The sequence below is a fragment of the Seriola aureovittata genome, chromosome 17 (genome assembly GCF_021018895.1).
Source record: "Seriola aureovittata isolate HTS-2021-v1 ecotype China chromosome 17, ASM2101889v1, whole genome shotgun sequence".
NCBI lineage: Eukaryota > Metazoa > Chordata > Actinopteri > Carangiformes > Carangidae > Seriola > Seriola aureovittata.
Window position 1 is genome coordinate 10,259,194 of NC_079380.1, and position 20,293 is coordinate 10,279,486.

Consider the following 20,293-nt stretch of genomic DNA (forward strand, 5'->3'; position numbering starts at 1 on the left):
ATAGGCGAGGTATTTTCCCTCTCAAGTGTGAGATTAGGACTGCTGCTGCAAAAATTGCAGAGAGAGTGAACAGAGGAGGCTTTGTATGAACAGAACTGCACGCTTATCTTAAAAGCATAAATTCATGTTCCAGCCACAGACACAAGGGAGAGAAGGGATTGCAGTTTAGCCTTGAACCCACAGCCAGAGGCCATGTGTTAAAGAGAGAAAAATGGAGAGAAGATCTGAAGAACAGATTAGATGGGTGAACTGCTCTACTTTAAATCTGCCAGACATTACATTTAAAGGATAGTTCACGTTTATTAAAACTTGGGCCAGGCCATAAATGCTATCTGTAATATTAACACTGTAGTCGCCAAGAGAAATGCTGATGTCGGGGAACGGGGCAACATTTCTAACTTGGGTAATCAAACCTATTTGGAAGAGAAAACAAAGGCAAACTGTAAAATTCTTAGCTGACATGAGGGATTATTAGTAACATTTCGGGTGCATTCAGTCTTAGTTTTAGTTTAGATAATGTGGCTAAACTCATGGCTTGTTTATGACCTGTTTTATCATCTGACTACATGTGTGTTTTGCCTCCATTGACCTTGTTGTAACATTAGAAATGTTGCCATATTACCACCAGATATTAGCGTTATTACTTGAGTTGGCACAAAACTTGACCCAAGTGGTAATGAATAAAGATTGAACCACTGTGTCTACGTTATGATAAGTATGAAACTTACCTTTCTTATATTCCACACAAACATGGCACTGGTATCAATTTCATGTAGTGTTTGGCAGGAAAGAGACCCAGGCAGTAATAAATACAGACTGAGCCACTCACGGTCTCTAAATTATGATAAGTATGAAACTTACCTTTCTTACTTTTGTACAGAGCCAGGCTAGCTGTTTCCCCATCTCCAGAATTTGTGCTAGCGTTAAACTAAGATAGCTTTGTATCTTCTGCGCAAACATGACACTGGTATCAATTTTATCTACTATTTGGCAAGAAAGAGGATTGAGTGTATTTCCCAAAATGTTGAAATACTGCATGCGTCAGCGGAAGATCAAAGGGAGCACCTGGGGGCCTAACCGTACAGTGTATGAATATCATCTGGGTTTTGGTGCTGTATCCTTCTGCACGTGGCCCACAGAGCAGCATCTCATTCCCACAGTTCAAACAGACAAGCCTGTCACCAGTGTGCACCAAACACTTCAGAAGAATGTGTCAACTTTGCCCCACTAAGGAGGGGGGGAAAGCGGGCTTGTCTTGTAGCCAGAGAGAAAGGGTAGGTGGGTGGTTGGAGTGGGGGGTGGGTACAGAGGCAGGAGAGAGCAGAGCAGTGGCAACGTTACTAATGAGCAACAGGTGCTGGAGGGCAGTAGCATGGAAGCCATCTGTACCGCTGGAAGGCATCTATCCACATAGGCAGTGAAAAGACACAGACACACGCACACGAAATTCATTGACACCAGCGGATAAAATATAACGTGTCAGCCATGCTAGTGTGGTTTGCTGGGTCATCACTTGACCTTCCTGCTGCTTTGAAAGTTGCCAGAGCCGAATTGTGACCCTGGTCAAATCGACCCCAGTCACCCCTGACAGACAAACTCACACACTCAATCACCCTCTCGCTGACTTGCCTTCAGGTCAGCAGCAGTCATATTGAAGGCAGATGAAAGTTTGTTATTTACTGTGTCCATTGATGTTATCGTCACTATTTTTTTTATTTTATTTTTTTCCACTTGTGTACTTTAGGAGAATAAGTTCAACCCCGAGGTAGTGGAGCACATCTACCAGCACAACCCCATCCTGAAGTACACCCAGGGCCCCCTGTATGCCCCTCTGCTTCCCTTCCCCTATGGCAGCCTGGAGCACACATGTAAGTAGTTCCTATGCACACGTCATACATTATCATACAAGTTGTGTGTGTAGCAGCATAGAAAAATGAAAATAATGATAAACTATTTCTACAGCACTTCGAGAGAGTGCTGATTGGCTGAATCTTCCTTCAAGCTGTTAAGAAATATATAACAATCGCACATATTTTCTGTGTTAATACTAACTTATGCTGTCTAATGGAAACTGACCACTCAAGGCTTTTTCTCTGTACAGCTAAAAAACCATTTTATGTAACTGCAGTTCAAGGACTTTGATGCTAAGTGGAAAGAAGCAGTGTAATCTCTGTTATTACTGTGCTGTTTAAATTGCTGAGAGGCAGTATTAAACTCAATGCAATGCAGGTCATTACAATAACTGCTTGGCTGCTTCATTAAAATGTGAAAACAGGTGCACACCACAAAAAAAGATTAGAATAGTAAGATGTAAGATGGTAGTGATTCTCATTATTATATTACAACATCAACCTTTGCTGCAACTCAATGGTATTTACATGACAAAATGTGAACATTATACATAAATCCTGGGGAGGTAGAAGGCAAAAACACTGCAGAAAGGAGTCCAAGCATTAACACAATATTGCACTGCTCTTCCTCCTCTCTCCAGACCACAGCGGGAAAGGCTACGGCTCGGTGCGTGAGGAGGCCGTGAAGCTCTTCAACTGCCTGCAGCAGCTGGAGTCGGCACGGGAGCCGGTTCCCATTATCCAGGGAGTGCTGCAGACCTGCCTGGACCTGCGGCCCCTCCGCGACGAGGTCTACTGCCAGCTAGTGAAGCAGACGAGCTACACGCCTGCCCCGTACACTGCCGCACACCTCCGCTACTGGCAGCTTCTCACCTGCATGAGCTGCACCTTCCTGCCTGGGCCAACTGTGCTCAAGTACCTGCGATTCCACCTCAAGAGGTGAGACAATAGTTTGTTTAACTCAGATGAATGTACCCACTTGAGAGCAGGGATTTCCTTGTTATTGCTGTGTATTTTGGGAAATTAGAATCCAAACTTTTGAGTCCTTAGGAGTCTGACTTGTAAGCTGACGTAAACTCTGTTTTCAAGTATAAAGCTTGTATTTTTTCCTTTTGCAATATAATGTGAATGCAGCATTCAGGTTGGATTTATTCATGTTGGATTTAGCATAAATAAATCTTGCTGACTGAAGAAAGCTGTTCACATCATCTCCCACTTGTAATTGCCAGTGGAAAACATGGACTTTTACTTGTTTTTTCTGGCCCCGATTTGTCCCACTGGGAAACATGACTTGTGGTGGACAAGTGGAAAACACAGCAGCGAATTTGTCTATGTTGACAGCTTAAGGTAGCAGAGACCAGAGTTGTCAGTTAACAGTAATATTGCAGTGTTTATTTTATAGTCATGAAAATGATTTTACAGCAGCGTGACCTAAAATCAAGCGTGAACTCAAGTTGTAGCAGCATGGTGCCGTCCCAGTTCCATATCATCGGGACATCAGACCGGCAGTCTGATGGGAGGGTTGGCGGGAGTGAGCGAGGGGAGATCAGGTTGAATGCTGGGAGATAAAGGCGAACTAGTAGTGTGGAGTGGCAGAGAAAACTGGGGTCTAGACTGGGGTCTAAAAAGTAGGCGTCAGCATCCCTAACCACCCGCTTAGATATAGTAGCGTGATATGCCTTCACATTGTTAGCGTGTTCCCTCAGACAGCTCCAGTCTTTTAGGGCTGGATTTGCAGGTCTGAATTAGCCCCTCTGCCAAGCATGCCAATCTAAGTTATTAGCAGTGCTAATCTCCTGCTCCAGATTTTCTGTCTAACACCGTGCCATCAAACCACTAAAGTTTTCTATCTATATTTCTGTACTGGGAATCTGCCTCCAGCTAATGGAACAGTTGCATGCGACGGCGATTCATAATAACACTGTGGAACTCACTGCCTGTGTGTTTTGATACGTCTTGCCGGCGCTCTCACGCACTCTCTCACTCGGTGGATCAGTGCTGAGGCTGCAGCTGGGCAGAGCTAAGACTGGAGCTGGGCAGTGGGCCCAGAAACCCTCCTCCACTCCCCCAGTGCCCTGAGAAACCCCCAGGGAATGTCTGCTGTCAGAGAGAATAGGCCAGAAGAAAGAAAGCAGAGGAGGAGGAGGGGGCAAGAGAGGAGGAAAGAGCAGAGAGGGGTGAAGAGAGGAGAGTATAGGAAAGCTCACACAGACTGAGTGGAACATTCCTAATTATGTTTCAGCAGGACAAATCCCACCCTGTGGCCATATAGTTATGAGAGAGTGAGACATCGGAGGGAATGAGAGGGCCTCTCTCTGTCTGACAGAATATTTGAGGCCCTCTTGTTTGCCTCCCTCTGTCCTCTGTTTTGTATATTTTGGGACGAACATCGCAGTATAATTGTTTCCTTCCTATTTTTTCCCTTGGTATTTACACAGGGCTGAGCTCGTAACTCCATCAGGTTGTGTTTCACACCTTTCACACCCTGCAAAGTGTGTGAGACTTCAGGCTCCAGTTGGAGTGTGTCTATCGTCCACTGCCTTTTTGTCCCCTCTTTTTAAAACACCACCCCCCACACACACACACACACACACACACACACACACACACACACAAAAACACTCACCTACCACTCCACTGGGAGGAAGTGGCAGGTCACTCTGGTTCAGAGGAGCGGAAACACCTTTTCCTGTTTCGTGCGCTACCCAAAGTCAAACATGTTTTCTTTGCCATTTTCCTTTTCTTTGAAGGACTGAGGGATGTTGAGCCTTTTAAGTCCCTAAGAGCTAAAGTGAGAACATTTGTCATTCCTCGCCTCATTGACTTTCGAGCATTGCCAGCCCAAAGAAAATAAAGAACTCAGTTGAATCAAAGGATGACGCAAAGTCCATAATCGCAGCATAACACTCTACAGACTTTGAGTCACTGTTAACATCACGCGCATTAACAAGTACTCCCATTTTTAAGTATCAAATCTATTTAATTTTGCTGGCAAATATCTAGCGATTCTAAATGTGCTTGCATGAGCACACACACACACACACACCCATCTCACTCTCTCACTCTTTCTTGCAGGATTCAGAGCCAAAGTCCTGAGTCTGAGATGGATAACTATGCGTCATTCATCAGCGAGGCTCTGGAGAAGACCAAGTGTCGGGAGTGTGTGCCATCCTGGGAGGAGATCCAGATGCTGATGAGCAGACAGGAGATGCTGTGCACTGTGCACTATCCTGGCCCTGGGTCCTGCCAGCTCTACATCAGCTCACACACCACTGCCAATGAGGTTTGGACGCATCTGTCTGCATTTTTGTATTTTCTTAGCCATTTTATCTTCTCACATGTTCCTGCTCAGAATGCCCTAGCCCAGTCTGGAGTCTAGTATAGTGACATTGCTAAGTAATGATAATCACAGCCTCTGTGTTTCTGCTTCACCAGGTGGTCCGAAGGATGCAGGAGAAGCTCGGTCTGCAAGAGAGCAAAAACACGTTTGCACTGTACGAGCAGAACGCACTGTGGGAGCAGCCGGTGGCGGGCAGCGCTCTGATCGCAGACATCCTGACCAGGTTTGAAAAGTAAATCAGTCAGTGTTTACCCTGTAAAACAGACAGACACTGTGAGGAAGTGACACACAGTAAACACCAAGCAGACAGACACGCTATCAAAACGCCTCGTCTAGTTTTAGGAATCCGAGCTATCTGTCACTGGTGGCGTGTGTATTTATCTTGACTTGTTCAATTCCCATGGTGAATGTTATCCAGTATCCTTGATAACTGGTGACCTTGTCTGGTCCTGTTGGTCAAATGTGACACCCTGCAGGGAAGCTGGACTTGTGTCACTATCTCTGTCGGCAAAGGCCAGCTGCCCTAGCCGCCGCATAGCCAAGGTGAAGCTGATGTCATTTGGTTGTACAAGGGAAAGTCTCGAATGAAACGATAAGGCATCCAGCGGGAATAAAAGGGATCTGTGTTTTTTTAACAGGCGTGGGCGTCTGTGTCCTCACAGTGCTGAGAGACAGGGTCAACATGAAACCCAGCAAACTGCCAAGTTACTAAACAACAATAGTGCAAATCGGGGAGGCAGTATCTTGTAACATATTAACATCTAGGCTTAAGATTCTTGGTGTACCATTTGGGTATTGGTATATTTGCTCCCCGCCCCACCTTCCTAACCCTTTCTGTCCCTGCTCTGTGCAGCTTCTCCACCAAAGAGTCAGAGTCGAAATCCCAATGGAAACTGTGCTTCAAGCTGTACTGCCTGTTGGATGCCGACAGCATATCAGTGGACAGCATTGAGTATCTCTTCCTCTTTGAGCAGGTAATAGAGCAGAACACGACACGAGTTAGCTTTTGAGAGCGGCTTTGTTAGAGCGACCCCTCCACTGGTGATAATGAGATATAATTTATTATCCTGCAATGATTCATTGCTCGTATTTCATTGGATTATTATGTTTTTACTTAACAATCATTAATGTCTTCATGGGCTGTGATTGCAATAAAATGCAGTGCATAAAAAGCGTGACTAAGAACGCTGGCTGTAGTGCAGAGGGGGCAAAAAGCAGCCAGCACTAGGCTTTATTAGAACATTTTTTCCCGAGGACTCCCATAAAAGAGTTATGGGACAAAATAAAACAGGGTGGGGTAGAGAGGATTGATGGAAGGACTGAGGCTATTGCTGATACATTGTACCTTATTTTCATTCTGTTCTGTCTCCTCGCTTTTCCTTATTTTGGCCTTTGTGCTGCAGTGCCACGAGATGGTCGTGCGTGGCCAGCTGCCAGCCTGTGAAGAGGACCTGCAGGCCTTAGCTGCCCTGAGGCTTCAGTGTCTGATGGGTGACTTCAGCACGCACGCCCCCTGCCCGCCTCTGGACGAGCTTTTCCCAGGTCACATGCTCGAAGCTCGGGTCCTCATGTCCCTCTCTTCCCCGCAGGCCCTGCCACCTTGTCTGGTGGCGGCTCAGGGCTGCCCGACGACACAGCGCTTCCCCACGGGCCTCCTGGCGGGGACGCTGTGGAGCCACACGGCTACAGCGGCACACAAGCAGAAGGTGGAGCAGGACATGCGCCTGCGGAGCCGGCTGAAAGAGGAGGCAGCGGCTGTCATGGGATCCATCTTGGAGCGTTGGAAAGGTCTGGCCGGCTATAGCCGCAGGGACAGTATGGCTGCCTACCTCACAATTGCACGCCAGTGGTCGGGCTTTGGATGCACTCTTTATGAAGTGGACTTTTATATTGTGAGTATTGTGAGATCATGCTTTTGGTTTTGCTCCCTCAGTGTTTTGGGGTTACTTGGACTCTTGAGGTAAATAAAGGGATAACTGTGAACTGTTTTGACATCTGTTTACTGCTTCCTCCCTGCAGAGTTCGACAGGGAGTTTTTCCCAGAAGCTGTGGCTGGGTGTAGCTGCTACATCCGTGTCTCTGTATCGGCAGGGAGAAGCAGAGGCCCTCGAGTCCTTTCCTTATGGCCAGATCTGCTCCTACGGTGTATCTGACAGCAACACCTTCAAGATCACAGCTGGGGATCGGGATCTGCTATTTGAAACCACCAAGGTATAGTGTCCCACGTTAGCACACACAGGCGCTGAGGGTGAAGGGAAGTAAAATCTCTTATTCATTAGAGCTGTTTCTACACTGAGACACAGTCTATCTCCACTGTAGTCAGGATTCAGCTTGTGTACTGTGCAGGGCCAAGTGGCCTTATCACCATGCAGTGTTCTGCAGAGTAAGTGAAAGAAGCACGCTGTCTGCTCATGACACCCCCCTCCCTGCAGCTCTCTGACCCACTTTAAAAACACTCATTAATTTGGTCTAAATAGAGAGCATACAACCTGCCGCATTCTAACCACCAAAAGTCTAACTTCCTGGCATTAAATGGCGACTGGGGGTGAGTTTTATTGCAGTGGTTAGATTAAAATATTAGGCAAAACATTTCTCAGAAACATGGATGTTCTTCCAAACAGACCTTTTTTTTTCAGGAGAGAACAAGTCTTGCCTTTCACTGGGTAGATTTGCTTGCATCTTCCCACACGGAACAAAAAATCCCTCTGTGATGTCTCATGGGGCACAAAAGTGGCTTTTATTTATTTATTGGACGCAAAGGCAAATTGAAGTACAACTCAGAGAGGCTTCTACTTTTATGAACTTAAGGCCTCATATTGCTCCGACATGAATTTGCAGGGTTTTGAGCTACTGGGCAGGAAAAAAGAGAGCGAGCTGGATTTGCAGGGGGTGATTATGGTTAGGCCTTGAGTTAAGGGTGAGGGCAAGATTAGCCGTGATTCAAGGGTTACAGTTAAAGCTAAATTGAGAGTAGGTGAAGGCTAAAGCTTGACGAGTGTTTCAGTCAGGGCTCTCGCACACAGTGTTTAGCCAGGCTTTAGCAGGACTAGAGTAAGGGGTAATGGTCATGGTGGCTTACGGTGGATTGGTGGTCATGTCCACCAAGGTCAGGTTAATGGAGACACAGATGAACAAATGAACTCCTCCACAGTGCCCTCCCTTCAGTTTTTTCCTCAACAGCTGCTGAACAAAATATGTCAAAGTGATGAAATATCTACACACATGTAAGGCCTCTTTTTTTTTATGATGGAGGGGTGTGTGTGTGTGTGCGTGCGTGTGTGTGTGTGCGCACGTGTGTGTGTGTGCCTGTGCGCGTGTGCGATCACTGAATCTGCCAAACAACATCATCCTCGGCTTTCTGGAGGATCCAGTTTTTCTAGCAGCTGGATGACATCATCCTTCTCCACCCTCCTGTGACAGTGCCAGACCGACACTGAGACTGCCACCAATCTGACCTCCCTCTCTCTCTCTCTCTCTCTCTCTCTCTCTCTCTCTCTCTCTCTGTCTCTCTCTCTCTCTCTCTTTTTCTCTCTTTCTCTGTCACAGCTGACTGAGATCATGCAGCTGATGAATGCATATTTCAGTGCCATCCGTCGCCAGCGAGGGAAAGGGGAAGATGCGGACATCACCATAGCAGAAAGCACAGAGATGGGCTTCCATCACCTGGCCTCGACGCCGACGCCAACCCTCTTGGAGCTGCCCTCGCACCCTGTTTGAGAGGGACCCATTACCCGGACACCCTCCCAACCCCCCTCCACACCATCCTCCTCCACGTGGCCCCTATGAGGCCCAGTCCTCAGGACCCCGCGCCTCCTCCGCTGGGAACGGCACGGCAGCCAAAACAAAGAGAGGGCTGTTTTCGCTCCCCATCCGTGAAAATAAACCCTCGCTGAGCTTTCCAGCTGAAGGAGCTGGCCGATGGAGGAGGGAGGGTGTAGGAGCGGGAGAGGACGGAGAAGGCAAGGGGTTCTGTTTTGCAAGTGAGGCCAAAAACCCACAGAAACCAATGCGGTTGCTGATGAGGTGTCACACACCCCCACACCCTATCCTGTCACGCAACCACCTCTGTTACCCTACATGGCAACACCCCCCCACCCCCACCACCACCACACCCCGCCCCACCTTCAGCACACCCCCTCGACAATGTGAGAAGTTGGCGTGAGCCTTGCTACATCAGGGAGAGATAGCATCACAAGAGTTAGGACTTGTGGCAATAATAAGCTGTGGTACTCTCCTCATGAAGGTATGGCCTAGAGTGAAAACACTACTCTCTCTCTTCTCTCTCTCTCTTCCTCCCTCAAAGTGCGCCATATTTGTATTACCTTTCCTAGAAGGCAGTAGTCCCTCATGCACTGCTGGAATAGTGTTGAGAACATTCAGTGACAAACCCTGCCCTGTCTTTGGCTCTCTGTCACACACACACACACACACAAACACACACTGACTCACTCTCTCACGTGCCCTTATGCTGACATGTTCATCAGAGACAGTTAGTTTTCATAAGGTCCCAGCCGGGCTTGCATTACCTGGAACTGTTGATGCAGTGAGCCATGTGAACTTGGAACTGGAAACAGATGTTGAACTCTGTAGCTAAGTCACTCTGGCTGCCACGGCCGTATAGACTCTTACATATGGGATTATCAGTTGTGTGTGTGTGTGTGTGTGTGTGTGTGTGTGCGCATGTGTGTGTGTGTGTGTGCGCGCGTGTGTTTGTGTGTGTGTGAGTGAGAAAGAGAGAGAGTCTGTGTGCGCCCTTGTGTATGTGGATGTGTGTATTTGATCAAGAAAACCCATTTCCTGAATGACACATTCAGGATCTGGGTTAATTGTGTTTCACAGAAACCAAAGGCTTTTGGAGCTGTTTGTACATTGTTTCCACCAAATGCTCTGATTTGTCCTTTGTTGTGCTGCTTTCTCGACATGAACCTTGGTTAACACTTGACTGATTGGATAATTGTGCTTATGTCAGTTACTCTTCTAATGCAGCTCTACTCTGCTGAAAATAACAGGTGCTTCTCTGTTTCATTATTGTTATTTTCACAATGTATATATCATTGAAGAAATTGAACCTAGAGTACAACCCAGAGTCAGTGATGTGGATCGAAGTGTCACCATATTTACCATGTGTGGTGCCCCATCTGTCCCTCTGCTATTTAAACAGAAACCTTTCAAATCAGGCCATTAATGCTTTTGTATTGTTATTTATGCAGACTTTGCTATTTTTTACTGTCCTTTATGTCTTAAACGCAGACCCAGGTGCATTTTGATTTTAGGTTTGCTTTAATTGATCAGAGCCATGAGTGCTTCTGGTTAAAGCAGTTCAGATGTGTAAATCCTGTGTAGCTCCCTCCTTATGTTCATTATTTTAGTATTCTTGTGAAACCAAAGTTTCGCCAAGTCATGGGTTTGAGCATGGACCAAAGATTTTCTTTTTTTTTTAAACAAGCTTTTATAACAAGAAATTATCGTAAAGCAGACAGTCCCCCCCCAACCCAATTTATATTTGACTGTTGTCCCATTTATTTACACTTGAATATCTCTTGTTGTAGTACATCACACCCCTTATTTTATTATAGTAGATAACCATTTAGGAATCTGAGAACAATAATTGGTTTTGTAAAGATAATTTTACAGTACTGTCTGCTATACAACCCCATGCGGTTACCATCCTCAAAACTAATGTTTTCTTACCATGGACGGCCTTGATGAGTCATTGCACAGTTAGCCCTGTCTCCTGCTCAGAAGCAGGTCTTTGCTTTTTTTACTGCAGCTGCAGGCAGCTCCAAGCTACATGTATGAAATGACAAAAAGAAGAAAAAAAGAAATCAAACCGTGGATGTTGTTGCTTTGTAATATGCTTGTGTGTATGCTGCACGGTACTTTTTCATTTAATGTGTGTATAGTTAATTGCACTATTGTTTGTTTTTAACTAACTTGGAAGTGCAATAAAAACTATAAATACTGTATGTAATTAATAAAAACAGCACCATTTTACCATATTTAGTGTTGGGTACTATTGTTTAGCCTCAGCCCTCATTTCCCCTGTTTCATTTCCAGAAAATGCTTTCTTGTGCCTCGACTAGTGAAGCAATGTAAGACTATTGTTTTCACCAAGGCACATTTTATAAAAGGCTTAAGTTTGGCGCCAGCAACAGAGCCTAGAGCTGCCTCCCCCCAAGCTTTTCTGGTTAAAAACAATAGCTGGTTGAGCAAGCGTTGCTAAGTGCCTTTACGTTCCCCTGTGGTAATGAGCCTTAACTGAGTTAGATGAACGGCCACCAGGACACAGCAGCTCCAGGTGAAGGAGAAAATGGTGTTTCATCATTTCACAGGAAAGCAGCTGAACGAAAGCAAAATGACCAAGTGTGATTACAGCAAAAATGGGAAATAAAAAATAATAGAAAAATGTGTTTATTCATCATTTTTAAACAGGTCCAACAAGCAAAGCAACATGGGACAGTAGTTCCACTGAGACGATACAGAGAATGCCAGTGAACCAGCTATTCTTTTAAGTATATTTACAGGCATAGAGATGAAGTGTTAAACAGAGAGCCATCCTTGTACAATGTGTTCATCTGTGCAAACTGTTACTTTCCTTACTGCAGGTGACGAATGCTGTTAAAATGTCATTGCAGTTAATATGGGAGGTATTTTAACACCATTTTCGGCCTGAGCCAAACTTCAACTTGATATTCTTGTTGGTCTTGCACAGTGAGGACAAATGAGCAATGTGTATCGGCTGCAGACAGACGGTACAATGCACCATGTCAGAAATGTCTGGGATATAAGAACCTATATTAACCATCATGCAATGCCCTCTGCCAACCCTACTCTCATTATTCAAGGCAGTCATTTTTGTAGGCTGTAGAAGCTTTACTGTGAATCAGCTGTACAAGAGTTACTGTAGTCAGTATAAAATTGACCAAAACAAGGCAACAGGTTTTCAAAGAAATAGGCAAAAAAGGGGGAAAACTGAGTTTAGGAGAGAGGAAAAAAACAACTATTAAATATTTAAAGAGAAGATACTCTATCCTTTCTGCACGGAGGCATTGAGTATTGATTGATTTATATAAACTAGGTTTGAGAATTTACCATTTTACTTTTTGGTTGATACAATGACAGTGGGTGTTAACACTCATCCCTCAGTCTCTTGACTGAGTGAACACATACACATACTATTACATGCTGTAAAAAGCCAATAAATATTTTTTTTTCAGAGAAGCAGCTAAAGCCAAATACCTGTTTATTTTGGGACACTAATGTGTATAAGGGACATAAATTGAGTTAGAATAAACTAGCTAAGGATGTATGTTGACTGAGGTGTAGCTGAGATACAAGCTGTAAGTCCATTCACTGTTCTTGTGTGCCCCAGGAAATGTAGTCAGGCCGCGTGGCTGCGCTGTACTCGTCCACCAGCTGCTGGACGACTTCGCGAGAGTTGTCCAGCTCGTCAAAGTTGTCCTTGAATATGTCCTCTTTGCGGAACTGCTCCAGGAAGGCCTCGCGCTTACGCAGTTTGTCATACTGCCGGCACGTCCTCTCAAACAGCTGTGGGACAGCAACAGAGAGGACATCAAAACGAACCCCCTGGAAGGTGTTAAGTTTCAGGTTCTTTTTCTGACTTCTTAAAAACTTGTGCACTTTCTGTTTTGTTTTTTTAACGTCTATGTTACGAGAAAGGAAAATGACTTCACTGAAACTTCCTTAGAAGACTGTAATTTCCCTTTACTTAAATTTAAGACCTAGAGCAATGAGAAAAAAATTTAATTCAGGCATTGTAATATGTCTGGCTGTAAAGGTTTTCTCAGTCATCTCAGATGAAGTAATTTCATGACATCACAGGAATGACTTTTCCCTCATCCTCACAGCTCATGTTTTAAACCAGCAAACAGACAAAGGAATGGAAGTTTTGAGGAAATGTCTAGTTTGGCAATGTAACAATCCAAAACCTAATTTTTGTGGAAATTCCCCCCAACTGCTGCTGCCACAGCTCAGTTTCACTTTTTCGGACAATGCATACCCTAAAGTATTGACTCTGAACAAACACAGACACAGGTCCCTACTGTATAAGTACACACTGGAGGAGAATGTAACAGAACAGGCTGAGGTCACGTGTAAGATGGGCACTTACAGAAGAGATACTTGTGTGGTTGGCCATCATCAGACCGCTGACCCGGTGGGCCGAGGGCAGGTACGGGGACTTCCTGGACAACGCCACCTGGATGCTGGCAGGACCCCAGGGAATGAAGCTGGCAAGTTTCCGCTCTCGGATCCTTTGGAGGCTTTTATGCACCTACAGTAGAGTGAGTGGAAATAGGTTTAAATACTCTCCAGACATGTGGAACTCATAAGGTTATGGTTTGACACACAAAGACACACACACACACACACACACACACACAGACACACACACAGACACACACACAGACACACACACAGACACACACACACACACCTGTGTGGGGTCAACCTCTCCCTGGATGATGTTGAGAATGGCGATGTAGCAGTGGCTCGGCTGCCTCTCTCTTCCCGTGGACACCATCACGTTTTTGGGTTGCAGAAGCCTCCTCATCACATCCAGCACTGTGGTTTTCCTCACACTAGCAACCTGAGACACAGCAGGGTGATTAAATAAAAAGTCAGCATCTTAGAGACACTCAGTATTTTAATTATTAACTGCTGATATCAATAAAACTTTCAGTCACAATCGACTTAAACATTTATTTTCTCTACATTTAGTCAACAAGATATATATCTGAATATACCTAGTGCAAAAATGTTGGTTGTCAGGTTATCCGTTTGATTTAATTGCTTTCAGTGTTCTGAGCACAACTCACCGACTGGTCAGTAGTGAGTGGCGTGTACCCAGTCATAAGGAAGTGGAGGCGGGGTGTGGGGATGAGGGATGCGATCAGGCCGATAAGGTCATTGTTCATGTAGCCTGGGTAGCGCAGGGTGGTGGTGCTTGCAGACATGATGGTGGAAACCTGTGTGTATGAAGCTTCAATTAGACACAGAGCTTTTGAAATAGTTCTGGCACAATGTTCAAAACATCTATATCATCAGCGAGGGTGGGCTAAATAACAATCACGTCTGTGTATAATGCTATACAGTTCAACACTACAACAAGCTACGTCCTCTGAAATTCTCATGAAGTTGAATCGGCAGCGCTTTAAAACAAATTTTTTTAAAAACTGACTAGGATTTATTGAAGGACTGTTGTATTAGACTGCATACGTTTTAGCTACGTGTATTACTTAATAAACTGACAACTAAGATGATGTGCACCTGTTGCAGTTGCATGTCAGGGTGATGTGTTGTCGAGACAAACAAACAGCAGGTTATGAGTTCATGAGCAGAGTTTTCTGCTCTTTGTGCTAAAACTGGTAATTAAACTGGATGCCCATGCTCTTTCTTGCCCAGATGGCTTCAGCATAAAGTTCTAAAAAATATAATGTTTCATGTTTTCATCTGTATTTTGCAGGAAAAAAGAAAATCATTGTAAATAGTGAATCAACAGCGCTGTACAGAAAATTCAACAAATACAGTCAAAGGTCATAGAGATCAAAAAACACATCAAGTGGAACCAAATGCTAAAGAGTAAAAGTGCATTTTGAGGCTGGATTTGAAGGAATCATAGTGTGTGTGTGTGTGTGTGTGTGTGTGTCTTGTCAAACAAGTTGACATACCATTTGGAAAGTGCAGCCATGTGCAACTCATTTCCAGTCTGACATGCAACTGACTCGCCAAACTAGTTTGTGAATCTTGTAATTTCTGTGGTGAGCGACACACGTCTAGTACAGTCTGTCTCCACGTTTGTCTTTGTTCAAATACACTCAGGTCGGCTGAAAACTAGAGCTACATCTAAAACCTGCTGACTGACAAGCTGAGAGAACATTTTGGGAGTGGGGAGGTTACGGGTTAGAGGGGGGTAAAAGTTGCAACATCCCACTCACCAGCTGATTGATCTGGGAGAACGAGGGGTTCTGGATATGCAGTCTGTCTGTGGCGATGCGATTTAGAGCTGTGTTATCCAACACCACCTGATACACAACACACGCACACGCCCAGGAGGGTAATTATTAGACAAATGAAGAGAAAAAAGAAAAGGAGGAAGAGATTCCCTCCAGCACAACAACATGGTGAAAGTCAATACACTGCTACGAAGTCAAAGAAAGAGCGAGAGGGTATCGGAGTAATGACGCAGTCAAGGAACCTTTTAAGAAGCAACACAGTGTGCTGTTGTTAGGAGAGCTGAACATAAAAGACACACTGTACAGCCGCAACAGGGGGACCAATTCTTGGACAGATTCTATTAGCTCTCCAGCTAATTTAATCAACATGAGGGCCTTATGCAAGACCCTGGAGGAAGTAGGTATTAGGCAGGAAACACCATTAGACTGTTAGAGCATCTCAGTCTAATACAATCACCAATTTAAGACTGAGATTTAATAAGTTCAATTTGTAATGCTGCAATGCTGGCGCTGCAGTTTGCTTCTTTATGCTACACAAGCACCACAGGGGCCTAAGAAATAGCAGTTCAATAAAAGAAAAGCGATAAAAGTAAAAACTTTACGACTACATTTGTGTTAGCAAATTGTGAAACTGATGTGGTGAAGACAAAAATGATTTTCAAAACGTATCAAATCTGTTTCTGTATCAGAGCAGGGTCAAAAACGCCATGAACTGTCAACTATCGGTTAAATGACTTTACAAGTGACAACTGGGTAGACAAATTACCAAATCACACCCTTAGGTGGTGAGGTAACAACCTCTGTCTTCATATATGTGATTGTGACATTATTTGGGCGGAGTGTACCTTTAGACACTTAAACAAGTCCAGTGCAGAACAGGTTCTGTTAATAAAATACAACTTTTTAAGGCACTGTGAGAACACTGTATAATAGGCCTGTGAGACTTAATCAAATTTTATTCATGCAAGGATTTTTAAATGTCTTTCATGTCTAAACACAGTTTGACATGTGTACAAGCAAGTGCCTGCTCTGCTTTGACCTCAGCCATTTACGTCAGAACTCATGAAGCCAACCTTATTTAACAGTTTGACATCACATTATAATTTCATTGGCAATTTGACTGACCACCGTTTTAATAAAATTATTTTTGTTTTCCGTTTCAGCATTTCATTGATAGTGGAACAGTTTAGCTACTGTGTTTTATTTTAGCTTTTGTTTGTACAAGTGGCAAAATTAAAAGCTAACCAGGGCTTGTAAAAAAAAAAAAAAAAAAAAAGAAAAAGAAAAAAAAAGAAAAAAACAGAAAGATGAATCCAAATACAGTAATTTTTATCATCCTGTGAGGGTATTTAAGGCTGTGTTGTGAAGCAAAGAGAGCAATGGGATTAATTGAGTGCTGCTGCTCACCACGCAGTCTGCGTTCTGTGTGAGCCTCTTCAGTGTCAGCAGTGAGTTGTACGGCTGAACGACCACATCACTCATCTCATCCTGGTTTGGGAAAACAGAGTAAGTCTGCACAAGCTTCTTTGGGTACCTGAAGATTGAAAGAAATTCAATTTTATTCAGACACACACGAGATCACAAGAGAAAATTTAAGTAAACAAGCTGCATGTGTGTTTGTGGACCTGTCATTGAGTTTCTCCAGCAGATAGGATCCCAGCCCGGAGCCTGTCCCCCCAGCAATGGAATGACACAGGACAAATCCCTACAAAAGACAAAAGGGTTACTCATTATGTGCAGTTCAGATTTACAGTTACAGCATGTGCCACGTGTGTGTAAGGCTAACTGTAAACGTCACTGATGCAGAAAGTTGAGTGTGTGTGTGTGTGTGTGTGTGTGTGTGTGTGTGTGTGGGTGAGCAAATGCCTCTCTTCCTTGGCAGTTATATAAATGGGAGCGCAGCCCCACCTCACAAATAGGCTCCCTCAACCCCCCCAAGACAGCCTTGTAATACCTGCCTTCTACACTTGCCCGGCTATTATCACCAGACATTCTACACGCCACACCCTGCCAACATACACATGCTCATGGGCAGCCCGGCCCACCACCTTCCTATCCAATACACACATGAGTGCACACACTAAATAATAATGTGGGGTCATAATGTGAATGAGTTACAGAAACTGCAGACCTTAGAGGGGAAATATGAGTGTTATTTTATGGGAGGCTGGCAGCTGAAGAAAGTCCACCGAGGAGAGAAAAAAAAAGAAGAAAAAAAAAAAGAAAGAAAGAAACTAAGAATAATAGTGAGGCATGGCTAAGGCTGTACCGGCTTTAAGATGACAGGCAGTGGCACCATTTTAACATGTCATTTCTATCAAGTTATTTATTTCCTCATGGTTTTTACCACAACAATGACAGAAGAGTCTACCTGAGAGACTAGAAAAGTCATGTGTGAATGCAATCAAGTATTCCCTGATACTATTCAGACAATGGATGGATTACTGAGCAGGCCTATTGGTCACAGGCACAGGGTCCCAAGGGTCAGCAGGCCATCTGAGCTTCTGACTGCAGAGACCACAAAACAACTACAAAGTGACAAAAAAATAACTATAAAGTGATGCAAATGATCACAAAGAAAATTACATGTCTGTTCCCAGGACATTAACTATATGCAAATACTTTGATACTTTCTTGAATGTTTGAGGTTCACCCTTCAGTAGCAAGTTGCTCTTGAGTGGGATAAGAGGGTCAGTGGACTACAATATGTAATATTTCTACACACACTCTTTTTACTTTATTTCTGAATCAGTTTTGAAAATTCCACACTGCCACAGCCCCAGTCACCCCCAACTCCAGGAACAGGTGGTATGTGATAAATGCTGAACTTGCCTCCAGACTGTCACTGCCATCTGCCTCCCGGTCAATGATGTCAAAGATGTCTTCTTGGATTTTTTTGCCCTAAAGGGGAAACATTATAGATGCATCAAGTTTTTATGTCTTTATTTATATAATAATGGTAAGATTTAAAGAAAGGAACATTTGATATCCTGTCATCACCTGTGAATATCCACTGGCCCAGTTGTTGCCAGCACCTCCTCCATGCTCAGAGAGGTAGATGTTCTCTGGGTTGTACAGGTTTGCATAAGGCGAGTTGAGGATGGAGTGGATCACCCTCGGCTCCAGGTCCAGGAGCACTGCACGGGGAATGTAGTGTTCATCATCAGCCTGTTGAGTTTTATAAACAACCAGGGGTTAGTTGGTGACACTGCACTGTTTGTAGGATGTTACCTTCTTGCATGGTCTGGGTTACTTCAGTTTACACTACAAGCACGCCACCTAGTGGCAAACTACATTGTTACATCTCAGCTGCACAAAAGCTTCAATGGACTGTACCTACTGCACACTCACTGAGCACTTGTACACCTGCTTTTTCGTGCAATTGTCTAATCCCGACAAAGTATGTAGCAGCAGTGTAGTGCATACAATCATTAGTTCATGTTCACATCAAACATCAGAATGGGGAAAAAATGTGATGTCAGTGACTTTGACCATGGCATGATTGTTGGTGCCAGACAAGCTGGTTCGAGTATTTCGGAAACTGCTGATCTCCTGCAATTTTCAAACAAAATTGTTTCTAGAGATTACTCAGAATGGTGCCAAAGCCAAAAAAAAACATCCAGAGACTTGAGCAGCAGCTCTGGGGACAGAAATGACTTGTTGATTAGAGGGGTAAGAGGAGAATAGCCGGACTGGTTGGAGCTGACAAAAATGCCATGGTAACTCAGATAACAACAGCAGAAGACCATGTTTGGTTCCTCTCCTGTCAGCCAAGGACAGAAATTTGAGGCTGCAGTGGGCACACATTTCTGCTGAGGTACACGGATGGCTGGTCCAGAATTTTCCATCAGAAGCATGAATCCATGGACCTAACCTGCCTTGTGTGAACAGTGCAGGCTGGTGGTGGTGGTATAATGGTGAGGGGAATGTTTCTTCTTGGCACACTTTAGGCCCCTTAGTACCAATCAATCCTCATTTGATTGGCCTGAGCATTGTTGATGACCATGTGCATCCCTTTATGGCCACAATTCACCATCTTCTAATGGCTGCTTCCAATACGATAATACAGCATGTCACAAAGCGAATGTTGTCTCAAACTGGTTTCATGTACCCGACAATTAGTTCAGTGTACTTCGGTGGACTCCCCACTCACTAGATCTGAATACAATAGAACACCTTTAGGATGAGGTAGAGAATTAATGGGCAGCAGACAAATCTGCTGAATTTATGCAACGCAAGCATGTCAACATGAACCAGAATTTCAAAGAAATGTTTCCAACATGCCACGAAGAACTGAGGCTGTTTGGATGGATCGAAGGGAGACCCTTCCCAATGTTAGGGTGTTTCTGATACAGGTAGGTGAGTGTATACAGTACACGCAAAAAAGATACAATTCATAATTCATGACATTGAAGAAAATAAGGTGAAGCTGTAAATTCTTTCTCCAGTTACCTGATAGAAGAACACATCCTTCCTGTCGGTCCCTTCAGTTGCAAACTCCTCAACAATCCCCTCCGGACTGATGCCATGCTCTGCACACAGCTGCTTCCAAAACTCAAAACCGACTGAAAAACAGAGAAAGGAGCAGGTTGGTATAATGTTATTATTTAGTCTTTAGTAGCCTTACTGGTTTATTAAACAAACTGCTAAAACAATTAGCATAACCTGCACCGGCAGCTAAAGTTAACATGCATTAGATAACATTTGCTGGGTAGCAAACACATTAGCTACAAGTCAGCTAGGTTATACTGGCGTTGTCGCTTGTTATGTTATATTTTGAGTTTAGCTAGACTTGATACTAGCACTTAACTAACGTCGTTACACAGCACTGAACTTGACAGATCACCTTAGCTAGCTGACTTAGTTAAATGTTGGACACTGGCTAGAAGTAGGGGGATGCCAATTCAACATTAACTGCGTCTTTCACGTACTCTGATTTCCACATTGTCCCAGCTGAAGCGTTATGATTTCCCGCGGCATGTTCAGTCCTCGGTTGCTCCTTGTTTAGCTAGCCTGCTGACTGCTTGCTAGCTAAATAACACAAGAAAACAGACCGCTCCACCAACAGAAGCAGCAGCAGCCCGCTCCTTCCCGCTTGGTGCTGATGTGACGCTCCGAGGAAATGCCGG

General features: G+C 44.3%; 2 protein-coding genes across 3 annotated transcripts in view; one reads left to right on the forward strand and one right to left on the reverse strand.

Annotated features, from left to right (window-relative positions):
* The window catches only part of plekhh3 (pleckstrin homology, MyTH4 and FERM domain containing H3), a 33,172-nt gene extending 21,983 nt beyond the window's left edge, over positions 1 to 11,189 (forward strand). Inside the window, exons 6-13 of one of the 2 annotated variants that reach the window (XM_056401029.1) lie at positions 1,745 to 1,868; positions 2,492 to 2,789; positions 4,926 to 5,133; positions 5,286 to 5,422; positions 6,044 to 6,164; positions 6,594 to 7,082; positions 7,210 to 7,401; positions 8,737 to 11,189. In XM_056401029.1, coding sequence (XP_056257004.1) covers positions 1,745 to 1,868; positions 2,492 to 2,789; positions 4,926 to 5,133; positions 5,286 to 5,422; positions 6,044 to 6,164; positions 6,594 to 7,082; positions 7,210 to 7,401; positions 8,737 to 8,907 — 1,740 coding nt within the window. In that variant the 3' untranslated portion in view covers positions 8,908 to 11,189. The remainder of the gene's footprint in view (positions 1 to 1,744; positions 1,869 to 2,491; positions 2,790 to 4,925; positions 5,134 to 5,285; positions 5,423 to 6,043; positions 6,165 to 6,593; positions 7,083 to 7,209; positions 7,402 to 8,736) is intronic. The other variant, XM_056401030.1, reaches the window with a different exon arrangement.
* A 396-nt stretch (positions 11,190 to 11,585) lies between these two features.
* On the reverse strand, positions 11,586 to 20,275 carry tubg1 (tubulin, gamma 1). Its single transcript, XM_056401031.1, has 11 exons — positions 20,096 to 20,275; positions 19,617 to 19,729; positions 18,165 to 18,332; positions 17,997 to 18,065; positions 16,790 to 16,869; positions 16,572 to 16,698; positions 15,147 to 15,233; positions 14,028 to 14,177; positions 13,646 to 13,798; positions 13,322 to 13,483; positions 11,586 to 12,738 (listed from the first exon to the last, which is right to left on the reverse strand). The coding sequence occupies exons 1-11, from the start codon at positions 20,142 to 20,144 to the stop codon at positions 12,541 to 12,543; spliced, it is 1,356 nt and encodes a 451-aa protein (XP_056257006.1). The 5' UTR covers positions 20,145 to 20,275; the 3' UTR covers positions 11,586 to 12,540.
* Between the last annotated feature and the right edge of the window lie 18 nt (positions 20,276 to 20,293).

Bases quoted from the DNA above. Each gene is read 5' to 3' on its own strand.
- tubg1 (XM_056401031.1), bottom strand. From the start codon at position 20,144: ATGCCGCGGGAAATCATAACGCTTCAGCTGGGACAATGTGGAAATCAG. The intron at 19,730-20,095 runs GTACGTGAAAGA...TCTGTTTTTCAG, and splicing joins GGGACAATGTGGAAATCAGA to TCGGTTTTGAGTTTTGGAAG. The intron at 14,178-15,146 runs GTGAGTGGGATG...TCATACACACAG, and splicing joins TCTCCCAGATCAATCAGCTG to GTTTCCACCATCATGTCTGC.